Source organism: Gekko japonicus, unplaced genomic scaffold (assembly GCF_001447785.1).
Source record: "Gekko japonicus isolate JY-2015 unplaced genomic scaffold, Gekko_japonicus_V1.1 scaffold29, whole genome shotgun sequence".
NCBI classification, from domain to species: Eukaryota; Metazoa; Chordata; class Lepidosauria; order Squamata; family Gekkonidae; genus Gekko; species Gekko japonicus.
Window position 1 is genome coordinate 2,512,209 of NW_015172003.1, and position 21,891 is coordinate 2,534,099.

At 43.1% G+C, this 21,891-nt stretch overlaps 1 protein-coding gene across 1 annotated transcript in view; it reads right to left on the minus strand.

Moving 5' to 3' along the window:
- Positions 1 to 21,891, minus strand: part of CFAP43 (cilia and flagella associated protein 43) — an 88,507-nt gene that overhangs the window by 42,402 nt on the left and 24,214 nt on the right. Inside the window, exons 7-18 of the mRNA XM_015420099.1 lie at positions 19,453 to 19,612; positions 19,149 to 19,202; positions 15,270 to 15,349; positions 12,540 to 12,671; positions 10,890 to 11,006; positions 10,158 to 10,238; positions 9,367 to 9,515; positions 6,076 to 6,179; positions 5,060 to 5,200; positions 3,852 to 4,021; positions 1,293 to 1,445; positions 459 to 586 (exon numbers count right to left, since the gene is read on the minus strand). Of these exons, the coding sequence (XP_015275585.1) occupies positions 459 to 586; positions 1,293 to 1,445; positions 3,852 to 4,021; positions 5,060 to 5,200; positions 6,076 to 6,179; positions 9,367 to 9,515; positions 10,158 to 10,238; positions 10,890 to 11,006; positions 12,540 to 12,671; positions 15,270 to 15,349; positions 19,149 to 19,202; positions 19,453 to 19,612 (1,469 nt within the window). The remainder of the gene's footprint in view (positions 1 to 458; positions 587 to 1,292; positions 1,446 to 3,851; positions 4,022 to 5,059; positions 5,201 to 6,075; positions 6,180 to 9,366; positions 9,516 to 10,157; positions 10,239 to 10,889; positions 11,007 to 12,539; positions 12,672 to 15,269; positions 15,350 to 19,148; positions 19,203 to 19,452; positions 19,613 to 21,891) is intronic.

Consider the following 21,891-nt stretch of genomic DNA (forward strand, 5'->3'; position numbering starts at 1 on the left):
CACGCTCCCCCCCCCGCAGTTTTCTGCCTGTGTGACCGCAGCCTAAATTCACCTTTAGAACTATACCCACATGCCCCAAATAAACAAGCACCCTAATTTCAACAAACATACCGCTCCACATGCAAACATACATACACAATGTCTCTATAAAAGAAATCCAGAGGGACTTGGGTATCAAATAGTTTCAGTACAATGTATTGTATGTCACAACATTTAATGCAAAAAATGTCCTGCATTTAGTCATTTAGTAATTCAGTCTTGATGGCTACTATAATTCCAAATTGCAATCCTCCTCCTTCATGTTTCGTCAGGTTGCCACTGCCCTCTTTACACAAGCAACAGCTTTGTACTGTGATTGAAGCAAAATTTTGCCAAGGTTGACATTTTTATTGATTCTTATTAAGCACAAGAATTTTATGCTCTGAATAGTTAGGCACCCTTCATCAATTTATACCTACTTCCATTTCAGCAAAACAATTGCTCCATCCAAACCACTGACAAGTATGAACTGGCCATCCAGTGAGAATGTCAATGTCCTGATTCCATGTTCATGATACGAATGACAGTGCTCACGAGCTAGAATGTCCTTTGAGAGAGGGGAGAAAGAGAAACAGCACTGTCTGTTAGGGGAAGGGAGAGAAGTTTTGCTGGAGAGGGATGGCACTGGAGAGAGGAAATGTGAGATCCTGCAGCCTGTCCTCCTGCTCTTATCCAGTGTTCCCTCTAAGCTGAGTTAGTGTGAGTTGGCTCATAGTTTTTTAGCCTCCGGCTCACACAATTTTGTCTCAGCTCAGGAAGGACGGGCTCCAGAGCAAACTAATGTATGCAGCAGCCAAATCGCTCGCTCACAACTTTAATGCCAGTAGCTCACAAAGTAGAATTTTTGCTCACAAGACTCCACGGCTTAGAGGGAACATTGCTCTTATCCATGGTTAAGAGAGAAGAAACATAATATGCTGGCACTGTCCCAGTTATTTTCATGCAATGTAGCTCATCTCACCAAAGAGCTTGGAAAGGCTTGCAGTTAAAAACTAAAATACATAACAATACTTTGATTAGCTCTGTTTTACCTGACAACTATGATTATGGTTAAGAAGGCAACATTCTGTGGCAGATGGAAGTCAATGAACAGACAAAACTTTCTTTGAGTTACATCTTGCTCATAAACTGGCCCCCTATTTAGACTCTGAGAACCTAACCATGCTGATTCAATGCTACTGTGACCTCCAGATTGGACTATTGTGCTCTATGTGGGACTGCAGAGATTTAATGGGAACTCCACACAGAATTACCAAAGTTGCAGCATCATGGATAATTAATACTCCACTTTCAGCTACTGAAGCCAGCCACTTGCCGTGGGGAGACAAATGTAGGGAAGCTCGTCCAAACTGTTTGCTTGGTATCCTCTTCTCTGATTTAATAACTGGTGAATCTTTCCAGCTTATCTGTGAACCAAGAAATAATACCAAGTAATCAACACAACAGTGATAGTATTAAAGGATGTCCATGTCAAATGGAATGAAAAAGCCATACTAAACTTTATGAAAACTAGCTGATAACAATTTGCATAATGCTTCCTATCACCATGCGTGCAGAACTAAGAGTTCTCTGACACCTTAAAGACTCATGAACTTATTGTAAGCTTTCATAAACTACAGCCCACTTCATCAGACACAAGCCTGACGCTGGAGTACCTTCTCCTCCCCCCAATCTCCATTCTCTCTTTTGATTCTCCCTTGAAACTCCACTTATGTACAAACTATTTAAATCATCATACCCTCAGATTTTCCAACTTACATGCTCCTTATTAACTCTTCCATTTACCCCCATCCTGGTTAATCCTTTATCAAACTCTTTCTTCTCTCTTCAGCTCTGTCTAATGAGAGACAGACTATGCCCCTTCTGAGTTCCATGCCCATTGTTGTTATTACATGAATGTAAAACGTTTATTTAGTCCTAACAATGGAATCATCTCACCTGTGATTCACATTTGGCACTGTCCTGCTTTTTGTAACCTGGTGAAGACTGTTTTGTTTAACAGGGATTTTGATTTGTTGTTAGATCTGATCCTATGCCTCCAACGCTACGAGCATTTGCACAGTTTTATCTGGCTGCATTTGTTGTACTTTATTCGGCTGATGCAAAATATCACAGCATTTCATTGTTTTTATTCTGTTCGTTATTTTTTGCCCTTGGTGGATACTTTCAATTTCTATTATTTGGTAGGTTTCCCTTGCTCTAAAACCAGTCGAATTTGACTCTAGGGTGCAGTGCTCATCTCCGTTTCCAAGCCGAAGAGCCAGCGCTCTCCGAAGACATCTCTGTGGTCCTGTGGATGGCATGACTAGATGCCAAGGTGCACAGAACGCTGTCACCTTCCCACCGAAGTGGTACCTATTTATCTACTTGCAATTTCTTGCTTTTGAACTACTAGGTTGGCAGGAGCTCACTCCATCATGCAGCACTCAGGTCTTGAACTACTGAACTACCGGCCTTCCAGTCTGCAGTTCAGCATCTTAACCACTGAGCCACTACATTGTAGTGCTGGTGGTAAGCTACATTTATATTATTCTGTACGCAGGGGTCTGTTGTATCACTGCAGAACAGAAATGTGGCATGGGCCAGGACTCTGACCCCACCCTGCTAGCAGGAAGGAGTCTGAAGATTCCAAGGTCAAGGTAGAAGAAACCAGGATTCTGGAGACAGAGCAGGAGGAAGCGGTTATCTCTTCAGACATCCCTTCAGGGGACAGGGAGGAGCACCAGGAGACAGTTAACATCACCTGGTCTTGAAGAAGTAGCTTGACTCTATTCCTTGGATTCTGAGGAGACCTCCCCCCCAAATGCCTGGCAGCTCCAGCAGTGTCTGTTGAGCCCTGACACAACAGAAGTAGCCTCAGTCCCACTGGAACACTCACTCCGATGTCTGGCCCCTTTTAATTCACTAACAGCCCTTTCCTGGGAGGCAGGGCATGAAATATACAGTAATCTGCAGAAATAGTTAAATCGTCATTTGGCTCCAGACTAACACCGAAGCACTACTCTAAGCTACATGGGGTTCTGCATCCCACCAGCACGACAGCAAGCCACAGGCTTTTGCTAGCTGCCCACCCCCACCCCCCACCTTGCCCCGCTTAATCCTGCTTGGCCTATAGCTCATCCTGCTGAGCCTGGCCTCCCTTTGCTGATGCTATTCTGCCCACCCCTGCTTTGGGATAGCGGTATTTTCACATGGATGCTGGCTGTAAACAGGAGAAAATGTTACAATAAATAAAAGAATGAATAATCAAATGGAGGAATAATTTCATTAGTAAAGGAGAAGTAGTAGCTACTGATGACGTCTCAGCCAGCTATCCCCTGCTCTGAAGGTCCCTAGGATGCACAGTGCATGCACAGGGCTCCAGTCCCCACCAAAGCTGTCATTGCTACAAATTAAGTCCTCCCAACTGTCCCCTCTCACCTCTGGTGATACAAAACTGGGAGGGTAGTGAAAAGGGCCCTATTTGTGGTAAGAATGCCACATAGGGAATGAGTAGTGACATCACTGACTGCCATGAATCAATGATGTTACTACTCCAAACCAGGGACCGGAGGACTGACCTAGAGCCAAATTAATATGCTGGATACTGGGCTTCCTCACAAAATGTCCAGACTGAATTTTTTTTTCTTTTGGGGCGGGGGGGGGGAGGTACTTGCATTGATCTTAAAGCTGGTCAATGGTAAGCAAATACAGGAAAGGCTGCAGAAGACATCTAATCTGTTGAATGAAGGATCTTGTTTCAGAAAAGAGTTTTGGCTATTTGTAAAAGAAGCAACATTAATTAACTGTTCTCTTGTGCCACATGATCATACCTTTGAAGCAAAATGGTATTTACAGATGAAAGGGGCTTGGCTAGCATAGCCGTACACAGTGGCGTCCTTCCGCTTGACCACAGAACACAGAGGGAACTCGAAGTCATAGGAACGCCTCCGAATGACCTGGTCCTTCAACAACCCCCTTTCATTGATACACTCCTCATTATCTGCAGAGTGAAAAAGAACCACAGCAGGCAGGGGAGGTGGAAGACAGCATGCATTTCTATATTAGTATTTCCCCCCTCTTAAAATATTAGTTGGGACAAAAATATAGAAGCCATGTTTTTTAATATATGGGTAGCACTGGATAGGAAGGGAGCACAGTCTGCATGGTGCTCAGTGATCATGGATAATCTGCAAAGAGGGCAAGCTTTGAATTGGCAGATTCTCCATACTCACTGAGCACCATGCACCCTCATAGTAGCATCTCTAAACTTAACACTCACACATTCCACATAAGGACAGGTTTGTGTAATTTCCCCCTTGCTGCGGTGGCTGTCAATACAGTGAAGCACAAGGGGGAAATACTGTTCTACCATGTTACCACATCTACATATCTGCAAAAGCTCTGGGTCAAGAAAAATGGAGAAAAAGGAGGAGGAGGAGTTGGTTCACTACCCAAAGATGTCTCAGAGTAGCTTACAATTGCCTTCCCTTCCTCTCCCCACAACAGACACCTTGTGACGTAGATGGGGCTGAGAGAGTTCTGAAAGAACCATGATGGGCCCAAGGTCATCCAGATGGTTCAGTTTCAGTTTCAGTTTATTCGGTATATCACCAGCCCAATTACAAACAATACAAAAGGGTACCAATAATATATATATAAAATATTTAAATATAAAACTGCATTTGATCTGCATATGATCCAGATGGTTTCATGTGGAGGAGTGGGGAATCAAACCCAGTTCTACAGATTAGAGTCTGCCGCTCTTAACCACTACACCAAACTGGCTCCATGAATGTGCGTTAAGTCACTTAGACACTTTGTTTTCATCCTTTTTCCTAGTGCCCTGTAAATGTATCAGTGTTGAATGGTGACCACATGGTATCAGACTTTAAACAAAGCAAAACTTCCATCCCTTGTTTTTCCTTTAAAGGTTCTATTATGCAAGGCAGTCTAGTTGTCTAAGCTCGATAGAAGAGAAATGTATTGATATAAGAGAAATAAAAATTTCTAGTACGGGGCATAACTGTGCAATATTTACCGAAGATGATCTTGGTAGGAAGGTTGAACACCTCCATTCTTGCTCTTTTGATGTCTGGTGGACAAAAGAGTGCAATAACTTCAGATGCTTCTTTCTCTATATCATAGAGTGAAGTCAAGTCAATAATCTCATGGGATAACACTGCGAAGAAAAAGAAACCATCATTTCAAACTAGGCATTTCAAACTAATGCATTTCTTCTTATTGAGTACAGTACAGGCACTCTGGGAGTCTTTGAAAGGTCAACTGCAGTATGTTAAGAGGTGTTTCTAACTGCTTTAGCTACAAGCTTGCACCCAGTTTTGTGCGTGTACCATTGAACTATATTTAAAGTTAGAGTATCTTTACATATGATAATTTCTATGCAGGGATTTCACTGCTGTTAACAAAAAAGCCCTGTTGTATATTAAAAAGCATTCTGGTCCTAACCAAGGATAACTCCCAGTCAACTGAATATCTAGTTATGTCACAGCCTAACCTCTTTGTTATACAAAACTCTGTTAAAAGCCTCTGAAAGAGAAACTAGCTGCTGGTACAAGATACTGAATAGGAATCTTAATACAGAAAAATTAGGTTCAGTTTTCAACAACAAAAATCTGAATTGACTTGGTGAGCACCAGTACAATTAAATAACATACTGTTCAGCTATTATGAATATCAAAATGATGTGGTTATAAGATAGTCCCTCAAAATCCTGACTGTAGCATTAAAAACCATTCGGAATATGTGAGTTACTATATTTACCTTCTGCCATAGTGTACAGGCTCTCTTCTAGGGCAATATCAGACAGGTAGACAGATTGGTGGGTTTTTTATCTCAAAGCAAAGATTATCAGGATTCTAGCAAAAATTCATAGCCTCAAGACATTGCCTTTAAGTAAAGGTTGCATCAGATGAGATATTACAGAAGTACCTGCAGTAAAATCTATGGTTTCTGATGAAATCTTAACAGTTACTATTCACAGCTGTTGCTCATGGCATTACAGGAAATAAATATCCAAGAATTTTGCATATATACCTATGTATCCAAGAACTTGGAATAAGCTTGAAGGCAGGGCATTTAAAATAAAGAGATAACCATCTGAAGTTCCTGTTATAAGAAACTGACCACTCTGTTCGTAGCTTTAAAAACAAGAGAAAAGCAAAAATAATACATTTAAATGTAACCACAGTATTTGACTTGAAATATGTAACAATATCCCATCTCGAAACCTAGAAACTAGGGACTTAAATTTCACACCCTGCAAACTTCTTCTCTTCCACCCCCCTACAGTTTTATTTTTACAATTGAGAAGCAGAGGTGGTTTGCCATTGCCTTCCTCTGCAGAGTCTTCCTAGGTGGTCTGCCATCCAAGTACCAACCCTGCTAGCTTCTGAGATCTGACAAGATCAAGCTATACTATGCTGTCTTTCCTTTCAATGTACTTAGCAGAGTGGAAAAACCTCTTCAGGAAATACACTTTTTCCAACAGTAAAACCTATGTATTATAAAAGGAAAGACGTTTATACAACATTTTAATAAGGCAGAAAGCAAAAAAAAGGCTAAAACTAACACAACAGAACAAAATGGGAAAATATACAGACTTTTCTACTCTTACTGGAGCTTAATACAAAGCCAGACAGGTTCCTAAAGCTAAGATGCACTTCAAACCCTTTCTCTGTTCAGGAAATTGTTCAAAAATGAAGTCTAGGCCAGTCATGTGGCTGCAACTAGGGAAGAAACAAGAAGTTTAACCATGTTGGATGGACCCCCTGTGGAGCTCTAGACAGGGCTGGTTCACTACCAAAGGAATTATTTGGGTTGCCAAACTGGTAGGGGGTAAACTTGTGATAGGCATTTTATGCCTGTTGTTGTTTCCTAGACCCATACCACTTTTGCCCAGGTCCAAAGAGGGCCACAGAAGTGCTGCATTTGCAGCCTGTCTGGGACTGTGCTGAGTGGCACTGCCCCTCCCTCCATACATACACTTTGTTCTAAGATAGAACACAAAAGGCCTTTGGAGCTTGTCTTGGGCCTGGCATGGATGGCATGGAGGGAGGCACCTGGCCTCCACACCTGTGCCATTGCCACCCTGGCCCAACACGGGCTGCAGAGCTGCTATCTGTGAGGCTTGGACCAAGATGGGATGGCATGAGAAGAAAGGGCTTGGAGCAGCAAAATGCCTTGAGCTGTCCTTATTTCTAGAAGGTTCAGAGAACAGATCTAAGGTCTCTGTCTTCTAGCAACAGTAACCTTCAAGTAAATGACTGTAGCAAATGAATTTTGGTTTCCTGGATTGAAACCTTAGGACTGTCTGGAAAGTTTGTTCTCCTAGTCAAAAAGACAGTGGATTAAGATTGCAAATCAAAATGAAAGGTTAAATAAATAAATAATTCTAATCAAACCACTGTGAATGACTGGAGCCATCACTCTGATGGAGACAAGATTCTTTGACTCATTCACACCTAAAAGTAGACCACTTCCACACAGGGACCCAAAAACATTTTATTTATTTTATTTATTTATATAAGTATTTTTACCCCGCCCTACCCCGCAAGCGGGCTCAGGGCGGCTTACAAGGGGCATAAGCCCATACATAAAACCAATAAAACCATAACTTTTATAACAACAGTACAATTCAATAATAAACAATAAAGTGCTTCTATTTCGCAAGATGGTCTTAGTTGTTCTTATGATGACTTCCAGCAACCCTCAGTTTGGGGTGTCGCTGTCTACTAGAAAGTCCGAACCCGTCCATTGTTCTTATTGCCAGGTAGTTCTTGTACCTCCAGATTATTCGGGGCTTTCCTGACCCTGATGGTATTACCACCGTTGGTAGTGGTGGCAGTAGCGGCGGCCCCTATGTATAAGCCTGGTGGAAGAGCTCCGTCTTGCAGGCCCTGCGGAACTGCATAAAGTCCCGCAGGGCCCTGATCTCATCCGGGAGCTCGTTCCACCAGGCAGGGGCCGCCACTGAAAAAGATCTGGCCCTCGTCACAGCCAACTTTACCTCTCGGGGGCCCGGAACCACTAACCGGTTCTGGGTCTCCGACCGAAGTGCTCTTGGGCGTATGTACGGGGAAAGGCGGTCCCTCAGGTGCCACTGCCACTGCCACAGCAGCAGCAGTATGTGATATGGGAGCACTTAGGAATAGTAGCTACATGCCCTGTCCGCATAACCCTCACCCTCTCCCTCCACCACTTTCCTCTGCCCCCATTCCTCCATAGCATCTATGCACAAGCACAGATGTAACGAAAGTCTGTGCTGCCCCATACCCATGGCCTGACATCCCCCCATGCCCTCCCCAGCTGACCTATGCTGCCTGGAAAAAGAAAAAAAACAGGGGAGAAAGGAAATGCAGAGAACCATTTTGAAAGCAGAGCTTAGCTCTGCTCCCTGCTTGTCTTGGCTGCAGATAGAGGGTCCACACATCTAGGCCTGCTCACACCGAGCAGGGATGTCATGTAGAAGCCCACAGTTCTGGGGGCTTTCTCGGTTCTATGTGTGTGAGGGGAAATCCCTGTGTGGAAGCAGCTATAGTCTGGCTGAAAAGAGGAAGACTCTTCTAGCAAACCTTAATTAGCATATATTAGCATAGGGTAGCCATAATTCAGAAGTGACTTGATGGCACTTAACGCACACGTAAAATTAGTATATGATTTAAAACTGAAGAGTTTTAGGTTGCTACTGGGACAGTCAAAGAAAAGACTACATTTACCTACCAATAAACAGCATGGCTTAAATTAGGATTGGGGAGGCTTTGAACCTTTAGACATAACGGAGCAGGCTAACTTGAATAAACCTTTTAAATGCAGGTAATAAGAAGCTGTTATTCTGTGACAATGTGATTAGGGCATGCCTGGGCATATTTGCAGTTTAGCGTTATCCTACAGCTAACTGTCAATATGTCAAGTTATTAAAGTGGTAGCTGCAGTTCTTAACATTCTCTGGCATCACATAATGGAATAAAGACAGTTCCAGTTTCAAACACTTATGAAGATCTGTTCAGGTTACTGAGAGCCAGTTTGGTGTAGTGGTTAAGTGTGCGGACTCTAATCTGGGAGAACCGGGTTTGATTCCCCACTCCTCCACTTGCACCTGCTGATGTGACCTTGGGTCAGTCACAAGCTCTGGCACAGCTGTCCTTGAAAAAGAGCAGTTTGTGTCAGAGTTCTCTCAGCCCCACCCACCTCACAGGGTGTCTGTTGTGGGGAGGGGAAGGGAAAGGAGTTTGTAAGCCGCTCTGAGTCTCCAAGTGAAGGGCGGGGTATAAATCTAATCTCTTCTTCTTCTTCTACTTCTCTCTTCTTCACTCTCCTACTACTTACTGCAAAAATTGCACAGGATGTTCAGTAAGTAGAACCCGGTGAATCACCCTCGGAAGCTTGACATCTGTAACATCTATGAAGAAGATGTGGCCTCCTTTAGTTCCCACTCCCACACAGTGAGAAGACAAACTGCAAGCCATCGCTGTGACCTAGGGAACAAAGAGATGACACTGAGTTTCTTTGTGATAAGACCCTCTGGCAAAGAATACTAAGATGGTGACAAGTTTTATTATGTTCTCAAATACAGCTGGCTTTTGGCAGAATTTTAAAGAAATATGCATATCTTTTGTGATCATGTCACAGCTGACTGATGGCATGGTTTTCAAGGCCAGAGGGGTTCAGGAGGCAGTTTGCCATTGCCTGCCTCCATGTCATGATCCTGGTATTCCTTGGAGGTCTCCCTTCCAAATACTGACCACAGCCAGCCCTGTTTAGCTTCCGAGATCTGACAAGATCAGCCTAGCCTGGGCTATCTAGGCCAGGGCTTTAAGAAATCACCCCTATAATAGGCTGTTGCTAGATCATCCTCAGTTATCTGCATAGGGCATTTGTTTTTTAAATTCTTCTATGTACATTCTCCTGAGAAAGTGTTTCTGGGAAGCTCAAAGCCAAATATGAACCAAAAAACAGTGAGCTCATACTGCATTTCAAAAAGAGTTTATTGACGTGTATGTCAAAATAATATGAGTTCATTCTAGCTCTGCATTGAGCCAAGGGTTTTGATGACACCCCATAAATAAACAAATTGCTTTAAGTCTTGTTAATTACAGCTGCAAACTCCATGTGCATACCAGGGCGTGCAAGGACATCTTGCTGATACAAGCTCCATCCTCTGTCTGCCAAATATGCATCTCCCCTGATTCTGCTACAGACTATAAGAAAGAGAGAGAGAAAGAGACTGTAAACAACAAGAAGACGGAATGTTATGAAACATGAAACATAAAGAAATTTGGGAGATTGAGTTACTCTTGGCACACTAGTGTACTCTGTTTTGTGCAAGCTTACTTAAGGACCAACATAGATATAACAGTGGCACACTTGTATGTAAGAAGGGGGCTGTCCATTTTAATGTAGATGAGGAACACAATTCCCCTTTGGCGGTGCCAGCCTCCAGGTGGGGCCTGGAGGTCTACTGGAAATACAACTGATCTTGAAACTATGGAGCTCAATTTCCCTGGAAAAGACGGAGGGGAGATTCTATAGCATTATACTCCAATGAGATCCCTTCCCTTCCCAAACTCCACCCTCCCCTTGTTATTTATACATCTTAAGTTTATAGCGCTTCCTTATCCAGTTCCTCCTGAAGCTCATGAGAAAGCATTGCTTAGGTCAGAATGCCTGTAGTATAAATGAGCTAAAAAGCATTTTAAATAAAAATTATAATCAATAAAGAAATAAGGGTCCAGGCTCTGTTTACAAATGGGGCCTGTCATGACCTTCCAAGGATAACACTGCAAAAAAATTACATAACGAACCCTGAACATCTAAACTTCTCCCATTTAAAAAGACTGTCAGTTCCTCACCACACAGTGCTTGGATCCTGGAACAATAAAATCAACCCCGAGGAACTGGCCTTCACTTGCATCCAATAACTGGACCACATCTTCATTGTCATTAGGATTAAAGACATAGAGAGATCCCTGCCAAATGGAAATGATAAGTCATTATGGGAAGCACAGAGGAAATATTTGCTATATGTTCTTGTTTCAGCAATAGATCCAGTTTTTCTAACTGTCACTTTCCAACTTTCGCCACTATGTTTTAACTGATAAGACAGTGTCAGCCTATATAACGGCACAATTCTCATAACAACCTGAAAGCTAGCTGCCTCTGGCTAGCCTGATCTTGTCATATCTTGGAAGCTAAGCAGGGTCGGCCCTGGCTAGTATTTGGATGGGAGGCCTCCAAGGAAGTCCAGGGTTGTGACGCAGATGCAGGCAATTGCAAACCACCTCTGAACACCTCTTGCCTTGAAAACCCTACAGGGTTGCCATAAGTCAGCTGTGACTTAACGGTACTTTCCACCACCATAGTATTCACAAGCAAGTGTACTTTAATTTAATTGTTCCTAATTAGTATCTGCGGGGCTGCGGTGACTCAAGTGGGTAAGATGCTGAACTGCAGACCAGAAGGTCAATAGTTCAGCAGTTCGAGACCCGAGTGTGCCGCATGACGGAGTGAGCGCCCATCTTTGGTCCCAGCTCCTGCCAACCAAGCAGTTCAAAAGCAAGAAATTGCAAGTAGATAAATAGGTACCACTTCAGTGGGAAGGTAACAGCGTTCCGTGTGCCTTGGTGTTTAGTCATGCCGGCCACATGACCAAGAAAAATGTCTTTGGACAGCGCTGGCTCTTCGGCTTTGAAACGGAGATGAGCACCGCATCCCTAGAGTCAGATTCGACTGGCTTTTGAGCAAGGTAAACTTTCCCTTTACTTTAATTAGTATCTAAGTTGCTCTGTATGGTGAGAAAATTGATGTGGCTATTTCCTTCAAATGACTAAGCTAGAAACCAGGATGAACTTGAAAATAACACTTTTCCAACAGTTTCAGTCCAGGTCAAATTTCCAACTATTTCAGATGTATTATCAAGCTATCTAACTTCTTTACCACTGTTTTCCCCGGGAATCTGGAATGACTGCTTATTTGTCCTCTGGCAACTAATAGTGCAGTCAACCTGGCAGTCGTCCACTGACAACTAACAGTGCAGTCAATTTAACACATAATTACTATTTTATGAGTTTGAATGTGAAAAAGCCAGACACACTTCCAATGGTACTGCCCCTGGAATACAAATACTGAAGTATTTCTGTGTATTGCTACAATAGTATAATTTCTGAAGTGCAAAAGAAATTTAATTGGGGCTGATACACATGTCTTTGATTTTCCTAGAGCTTATGACCATAGTTAATTTTACATATACAAATTAATCTACTGAATTTTATAAGTAAGTTTTCGTAGGCATTTCTTAAACAGAAATTAAAATCGGGAGGAACTCAGCCAACTGGCACCATCATTTCCCACTTTCTGAGTTTCCATGTAAATAAACTGAACATGGGAGACCCCATGTTGTGCAGCAGAGTAAAAACTTGTTTTGTGATGCATGAAAGTATCCCAATAAATATAAATTAAGCCATGAAACTCACTTAACGGTATTTATGTCTTGCAAAACATACCTTTTCTGTTTCTACTAATAAATAAGTATAGTCAGGGGAAAAGATGAGATTTGTTATGGGTTCATCTATTTCCAGGCAATCTTCTGTCTGAAATTGTGTGCCTTTGACTTGATAGCAACGGACAACACCATCCTAGGCAGCAAAAACATAAAAAGCACAATTAGTATGGCCCCATGCATAGCAATTAATTGTCTCACAATGATTCTAAAAATCTAAAAGAACATTTGGGTCACATATACAACCAGTTTCTGCACCTGTTTTTGGTCAATTCCAGGATTCTGGTCTGGGATTCCTAAATTGAGGTCTTTCATGGCCATTGAAATAATAAAAAAAAAAATTCAAGGGGTGGGAAGAACCTCTGACCTTGTCCTGTCAAATAGTTACACTTGAAATCCAATATGTATTCTCCTGAACAATAAAAGAGATAGAACAAAATTTGAGTCCAGTGGCACCTATAAGACCAACAAAGTTAATTCCTCACAGCACATAGTGTATTCTACAGAACAAATCAGCCACTAGGAGTCATTTACTATGAGCCAATGTTGCTGGATGATCCTGTTGCAGGATGTTTGAGGTCATTTTCATACAGCACTACAGCATGTTTCCTTGTTTGTGATTTACAAGGCTATACCTTTGAAGACTGCCTGGAAACTTTAATTGCTACATAACATAGCAGGTAATTATGGACATGACTTATGGAGAACATATTATACCTGTCTTAAATACTGGATGCCAGTTTGTTTCTAGGCACAATTCAGGGTTCTGGTTCTTATGTTAAAATGCCCTCAATTGCCTGGGACACAATTACCTGAAGTACTGCCTTTTTCTATAGCAGCTTGCCCACCAATTAGGGCTGCATCCACTTAGCGAGGATTCATAATTTCCCTGGAATTGCTGCCATGAATGTACTAGGGACGTGCAGCACAGAAATCTTTTTTGTATTTTTTGGATAGGGTTTGTCAGGGAGCCAAAAAATATCAGTATAGCCAGTTATTCAGGCCCCAAATACTTGTTTGCTATTTGGATCCAGGGGTGTTTCTGTGTGTGTGTGGGGGGGGGGGTTCTGATATTCTTTCGCTCCCTTATTCCCAATGGGAATCTTTCTGAGGTACTGGAAGGGGCTGTTGAACTAATGGTGCCAAAACCACAGTGGAGCTGCTGGTGTCTGTCCACTAAATAACCCCCAAGTTTCAGGTGAATAAGACCAAGAGGTCCAATTCTCTGGGCCCTTGAAGAAGGTGCCCCCAGCCATCCTCCATTTTTTCCTACATAGGGGCTGGGGGATTCCAAGTTTATCCAGGGCAAACAGGAACCAAACACTCAAGAGCAAGCTAAGCAACTACTAGCCAAAAGCCTCCCAAAGCAAACAGAACCAACAAGCCTGAAGAACTAATGCCAAACTAGGGAATCCCATCAGAAGTGCAAGACAATGTGGTGAACATAATTCAATTAATGTCCAATCAGAGACTTCAAACTCATGTCAAACTAGAGAATCCTTCAAGCCAAATTATTTCATCAAGGAGTACTGCATGCCCAACCAATGCCAAATGGGAGAATCCAGTCAGTAATAAGTAAGAAAATCAAGCCAATGTCAAACCCAAGAGTCCAATGCAAACCTACTTGAGCAAAGAAAATGATGATGCAACTTGCAAAACCCATAGAACTAATATTAAACCACAAATCAACATATCAAGCCAATACCAATCCATGGGAAGTCACTGACAAAGACACACAGCAAAATTCAAGAAAAAAATAGTCTTAGGAGCCTTAAAATTCTGGCTCCTTCCTGGTTACCCCCAAATATTTCTGGGATTTTTTCAGGACCAATTCCTGGTATCCCAGAAAATTCCAGAGACTACCTAGAGACCCAAATATATCTGGAAAATACCAATAAGGTATTTTTCGAATATGTATTCAGACTAGAAATATCTGCATATCCTTAGAATGCACCACACAGCAGCTGGCACCATACAGAGTTTTCTTAGGGAAAAGGCTGCCAGGGCGGTGGAAGGAGGGAAAGCTCAAGACATGGGGATGAATAAAAGTTAGCTTGTGGGTGGCAAGGAGAGAAAGAAACAGGAAAAAGGGACAGCCTATAGAGGCTTTCAAGAAAGGGAAAGAGGAAAAAATGGGAAAAATGGGAGAAGGGAAAACTAGTACCCAAGTTCTTCTGGGTCCCTCACTTGCAAGATTAAAATAGCTTTTTTGTTTACTTTTTGCCTCTCCTTGTGGCACATTTTGATCTGAATAACACGAGGTAATGGTGACAGGGATATTTTGTAGGGCAAGTCCAACCTTTGGAATTAGACCAGGTAACATTCTGGTGTTTTCAGCTTTATCACTGGGTCACTGTATAATTGGCATTGTGTGACCAACACAAGCTTTTCCTTTTCCTATGTCTAAATAATTCCCAGAACTCATGGAATCTTGCCCCTTAGGACTTAGACAGTGAGTCTTTAGAACAGTTCTCTCTGAGTGTTTTTGCTCAAACAAGCTGGTCATCAGATTGAATGCAGGATTTCCATAACCAGTGCCTAGAAGTGCCATGGCCTCAGAAACCAATGTCTACTCTATGAAAAGGAATTCTGTAACATAAATATGGCAAGGGATGGCATGTCTTCTCTGATACTGTTTTCCCCCAAACACCCTGGACTCCCAAGCTAGGCAGTGGAAATCTGATTGGCAGCTATTCATAGTGACACTGTTAGGATCTACTGAATGGTACCTTACATTTCCAGCTGCATACAGTCCTTCCTTGTGTAGTGCCATAGCAAACAGGGCCACATTCTGAGCCTCATTTCTTCTACCATCTAAGAAAAGACACAACACCAATTGATATTTTTAAGCCATATATTTTATCAAGCAGGGCAAAAGCAGATCTTGCAGGAAGGTAATTGCCAGTAGGAAAATGAAAAGGGGGGGGGGAAGGATTGAAAATCAGCGGACCTCATTTAAACACACAACCTACCATTCTGTTAAAACAATGATACCCTCCACAGAACCAGATGTGCCATATAGTTCTATCTTTACTCATTTATCTTGTTACCTTCATTTATCTTCTTCAGGATGGGGCGGTAACTCTGACTCAGTGGTAGAGATTGTTTCATTGCAGAATATCCCAGGTTCAATCCCTCATATTTTCAGTTAAAAGAATCATGTACTAGGTAATGTGAAAGACCTCTGCCTGAGACCCTGGAGAGCAGCTGGTAGAGTATACAATGCTGATCTTGACCGACCGATGATCTGACTCAGTCAGGCAGAGTCCTCTGTAGGTGTTCAAAGAGTTCCCAAAAGAACCTCCATCAGCTATAGCAAAGACTTCCATAACTAAACAGGTTCCTCATACAGGCCATCAACTTTCGATCTCAGATTTGGATTGTACATCTTGGATCTGAAGGTTATCCAGACAGACATTTTAAAGAGACCTGAACTGGATTTTGTTCAGAGCTATAAATTGCAAATTGTATTTTTGGCATAAGGTCCAGTTTTGATAACTGGAATAAATAAAGTGCCAAATCTTGAGGAGGAAGTATCACTATTGTCTTCTGCATGCTCTTGAAGCTGGAAACTTGAGGGTCAAAATACACATTATAATTTTCCTGGATCCATCACTGGTTGGATTTCCTGGATCCATCACAGGGAATTCTGTGTTTCTCAGGTCACAATGGCACCACCTTCTCCTCCATGCCATTTTCCCTGACCTGAAACAGCAAGTAGTACCCCACCGGGGAAACTTAACATGTAGCCCATCAGAGCTCATTGTTTCCATGGTAACCAGCAGCTCCCCAGGGCCAACTGAGGTCAGGAAATGGCTATGGGGAGAGAGGCTTAAAGCCCTTCTCCGTGCACACCATGGTCCCAATCTGAGGGGCCCCCATTCCTGGTAAGCACAGGACTCCCAGGCCATGTCTGTTTATCTGAGCCAGGGACAGACCCTGAAAAAGTACAACATGTACAACCAGTCCCTGAGTTATATGTACTAGGTATAAAAATAAAGCAAAGGTAAAGGTTTCCCTTGCTCAAAAGCCAGTCGAATCCAACTCTAGGGGGTGGTGCTCATCTCTGTTTCCAAGCCAAAGAGCCAGCACTGTCCAAAGACTTTTCCGTGGTCATGTGGCCGGCTAATCGCTGAGGCGCACAGAACGCTGTTACCTTCCCATTGAAGCAGTACCTATTTATCTACTTGCAATTTCTTGCTTTCGAACTGCTGGGCTGGCAGGAGCTGGGCCCAGAGACAGGAGCTCACTCTGTCACACAGCACTAGGGTCTCAAACTGCCAAGCTACCGACCTTCTGGTCTGCAGCTCAGCATCTTAATCTCTGAGCCACCGTGGCCCCTCAGTATAAAAATAGGGGTGTGCATTTTTTTTATTTTGATTTTTTTTTAATTTGGGTCTATTGGACCCCCCAAAATTTTGAGGTTTCAGAAAAATCCTGGATTCCAATACCAGCAAAATATTTAGATTTGGGATTTTCCAGAAATCCCTAATTTTTTTTTTTTTAAGTACCCATAGGTACACTTTTATTAATTTTTCTTTTATAATCTACAACAAACTAATCTACACACTACAAACAGACACTCTACTACTACACATAACATATATGCCAATTTTTTCCAATAGACCCAAGATGGAAAAAACTGGGGGGGGGGGGGGGGGAAAGCCCAAACCACAAAACACAGCTGAGTGGCAGGAGCACATTGCTCCCATCTCTCAACTGTTTTCCCTGTTTTTTCCTGCAGTCCATTTAAACCAGGCTGGTTTAAAGGGACTGCAGAAGAAGCCGAGGAAAATAGCTGAGAGGTGGAGAGCAGTCTCCCAACCTCACAGCTGTTTTCCCCGATTGTCACACTTCCTGAAAAAATCTGGGATTTTTTCAGGATTCCCCCCAGTTATCCCAAACAATCCCAGATACTTTTGGGATGCTGAAATATACAAAAAATACTGACTAGATATTTTTGGGATATATTTTCAGCTCAGGAACATCCAAATGCACACCCCTAATATAAAAAGGGGGTGATGAAATCATTTTAACACCTCCCCCTCACTTGAATCTTCACTGTCTTTCTAATATACAACGGAGCTGAGGCTGAAGGAATGGGAAGAGCAGTAGGGTTCTCTCCAATGCTTCATTGCCTACCCCACTTCCAAATGACTGCTGCTCCCCTACCCTCTTGCTTCCCTGGCAAATATCTGCGCAAATGCCCAATTACCAAGGAAAACCGTCTCTACAACAAACTTATTTTCTCCAAACTGCTTTCCTTTAAACATGGCTGGGGTATGTGTGTGTGTGTGTGTGTACAAACGTTATCTCCATATTATAGAGAAGGGGAGTGTCTGGACATGGACTTAGCCAACCTGGGGAAGTCCACTGCCGCCAGGCCAAGACCCCCGCTGATGACAAAGGCGCAGCTGGCAGGGAAAGAAGAAGGAATGATGAAGTCCGGGTCAGAGGCAGAGAAGCCGAGTCAACCCTGTCCTTCTACACCGCAAACTGGCACCCCGCCTCACAGGTACCCACGGAGCATCTCCTGGGTACAGCGAGTGTGACAGGTCAGGACCAGTGTTCCCTCTAAGCTGAGTTAATGTGAGCTAGCTCACAGTTTTTTAGCCTCTGGCTCACACATTTTTGTCTAAGCTCAAGAAGGATGGCTCCAGTGTCAACTAATTTATGCAGTAGCCAAATCGCTCGCTCACAACTTTAATGCCAGTAGCTCACAAAGTCGAATTTTTGCTCATAAGACTCGGCAGCTTAGAGGGAGCATTGGTCAGGACTCCCAGGAACCTGAGGTAAGAGCCTTGCTGAGGGCTGATGGGGCAAGTCAGGATAAAGGCGCAGGGAAAGTGGGTACAGGGAGGGGAGGATGGCAGAGGATTTAAGCCAGCTACTTACCAAGTGCCAAAATATGAGCCCCTGATGAAGGGATGCAGGAGTTCAGCCACGCCCCTACCCAGCAGGGAAAGCAGACAAACACTGAAGACACAGGGGAGGAGCAAGGAGGGATCCAGTTTAAAGGGACATGGGACTCCACCAATGGGGTGAGGGGATAAGAGAGAAACAAACAGGGGGAATAGCCACTCACAGTGGGGAAAGGGACACACAAAGAGGGAGAGGGGAGGATAAAAAGGGACAAGAAGCTGAGGTCAAGGAAGATGGTGACCTGAGGTCTGCGCCAAAGAGAAAAAGAGACAGAGAAAGACAGGGAGTAGGCTACTGGGGGTGCTGCAACCCAATTCTGAGCCCTCAGCATCCCTGGGACCATGGCTGAAGGGGGTGGTGCCAAGGGAGGGCCAGGAAAGACTCACAGGGAAGACTGCTTTTTTCTGTAGCACTATCATTCTATTAGTGCTTTTCATGTCTATTAGTGCTTTCAGAGTGGAAAACCAATCATAACATCACTGTAGTATGAAAAAAAACATCTGAACAGTTCAGTTCTCTAGCTGAAATTCAATATGGCTGCCCTGGGAGTTTTCTGGTGAAGACAGTAGGTCTACTACCAACCTAAAATACATCCTAACAAACAGAAGTATACCCAAAGAATTACAGTACAATCCTCCAGATGCTGTCTGCAAAGTCAATTAACATTATACATATATATAAGAAGACATACCTTCAGTTTTCTCACTAGAGTGGGACAGTGACCGAAAAGTTGTACGTCGTTTTGCTGGAAAGGAAGTGAGACAATTTCAGTTGTGGTCTATACAATCTACTGACAACTGTGCTAGGGCTAGCTGTTCTCTAAATTAGAATAAATGCTTCACTTTACATCCTCCTACATGCAGATGTAAGCCAATAAATATGTACAATGTGCAATCTAAATATGTTGATTTTTCAAACACTAAAGATCACAGGAAAATCTTATACATGGTCAGGCACATGTCTTGGGACAATCATTGTTTGCAGCTGTTTCTTACCTTTAGCATCTGGTGAAAGTTTCTGGTGGACAGCAATAGCCTTGAATGTGTCTGCACCAATTTTCAAAAAATATCCCTCTTCAGAGCCGATGTACAGGTCAGAAGTTGGAGTCCAGCAGTGGACAGTAGGATGAACTGTAGGCTGAGTATCATCTTTAGGCTTCATTAAAAAACACAAAAAACATTTCAGTTGCAAGAGACAATAATGACTGTGTCTGTTTGGGCCTGAGATTGTATGGCTTGATTGTATAACAAACTTGTCATCTTCCAGACTTGTTGCAGGATCTGGTTCCCAAGTCTGTGCCTTTGTTAGGTCTTGTAGGTAAGAAGCTGTTTCGTGTTATGAGCTGCTGGTAAGCAAGGAAAGGCCGGCTACCCCAAGAGAACTATCATTCTCCAGGATAGGCTGCAGATAATTAGTGATTCTCAACTCAAGCAACATAGTCACAGGACCTAATAACATCATCTATACCACCTCAACCTCATTCATTTGCTCATTCTCCAGTTAAACACATGCCATCAAGCATCACCAATGCCTTTCTGTACTCAATGCCTTTCTGTGTTCTATGCAATCAATAGGATGAGACATCTAATAAGCAATGCAATAGGACCAGGATTACAGAAATTTAAAACACAATTTTTATTGCATTGTTTTTAAATTTTGTAAAGCCCAGGCTATCTCAATCTCATCAGATCTCAAAAACTAAGCAGGGTTGGTCCCAGTTAGTATTTGGATGGGAGACCAGCAAGGGAAGTCCCTAGTCACTATGCAGAGGCAGGCAATAGCAAACCACTTCTGAATGTCTCTTGCCTCGTAAACCCTACAGGGTCACTGTAAGTTCGCTGTGACTTGACAGCAATAAATAAATAAATAAATAAATTCTAGAACTACTGCATTGTTTATTGGATGTCTTATGATACTTGAATGCATCATTTTTATATTTTGTAATCTACCTTGAATCTCAGCAAGAAAGATGGGTTATAAATAAAGTGTATGTGTTCAGTTAATATGCAAAAGAATAACTGAGCACAAATCTGACATTAAAAAATGACTGTATTCAGAAACTAGCATGTGAACATTCTGTTGGTTCTCTACAAAAGAATTTCAAAGTGAGAATCACATGCAAAATTGCTAAATTAGACTTCATTAACAAGTTCAAGACTACATAGTCCCAAGGCCTTAGCAGGGTTTCTTCACTCACTACAGTTGTTAATATCTTGCATATTCTACCCCATACAGATGTGAATTAGTTCACCCAGGGCTTTTTTTGTAGAAAAAGCACAGCAGGAACTCATTAGCATAATAGGCCACACCCAACAGCAGGAACTCAATAACATATTAGGCCACACCCTTGACAGCGCAGCTGCGGAGAGCCCGGGCAAGCCGGCCCTTGGAGGGAAGGGAAGGCAGTTTAAGAACATAAGAGACGCCAATGTTGGATCAGGCCAAAGGCTCATCCAGTCCAACACTCTGGGTGCATTCAGACGGTGCAGTTTATGCCGGCATAAACGCGATCACACTTACCTCCATTTTGTGGATCCCATCATTGTATGCCCGGTCACATGTTGCGGGCGTCGGCGGTTTTTGTGTTTTTTTAAAAACACAGTTTGAGCATGCGCATAGGCAGCCATTCACAGAATGGCGATCTTTGCGCATGCTCAAAATCCCCCCCATTACATTTAAACTTTAAAGCTAAGGACTTACCTTTAAAGTTTAAAAACCAAACTGGCCTCCCTGAAGTCCCGGACTCCTCCGGATAGTTAAAGTAAGGGCTTTTTTGTTTTTTTTAAACAAACACACAGGGCGAAGCTTCGCCCAAGCGCATATCGCTGTTTCTTTAAAAAATGGCGGTGGAAAAACGGCTTCCGACGGAAATGGCTAGGCACCGGTGGAGAGCGATCAGACGGCGTGGTACAGCGTTTACAACCGTTGCACTCAGGATACCACCACTTGGGACCTAGTGGCCGAGTGCAACGGTGTAAAGGGCTTTACACCGGTTAGGGACAGGAGGCAGATGTTCCCCGTCTGAACACCGGTGAGTACAACGATTGCAACCGGCACCTATACCAATGTAAAGCCCCCGTCTGAACGCACCCTCTGTGTCACACAGTGGCCAGAAATACCAGGTGCCATCAGGAGGTCCACCAGTGGGGCCAGGACATTAGAAGCCCTCCCACTGTTGACCCCCCCCCAAAGCACCAAGAGTACAGAGCATCACTTGCCCCAGAGCCCCTATCTATACCTTGTGGCTAATAGCCACTGATGGACCTCTGCTCCATATGCTTATCTAATTCCCTTTTGAAGCCGTCCATGCTTCAAGTTTAAACTGCCATTCATGCTTCAGTTTAAACTGCCTTTCCTTGGCTTGCCTGGGCGCCCTGCAGTCGGCCCTTGTACAGGCCGGGGAAGGCATGGGGAGGCATTTAAATGCCTTCCCG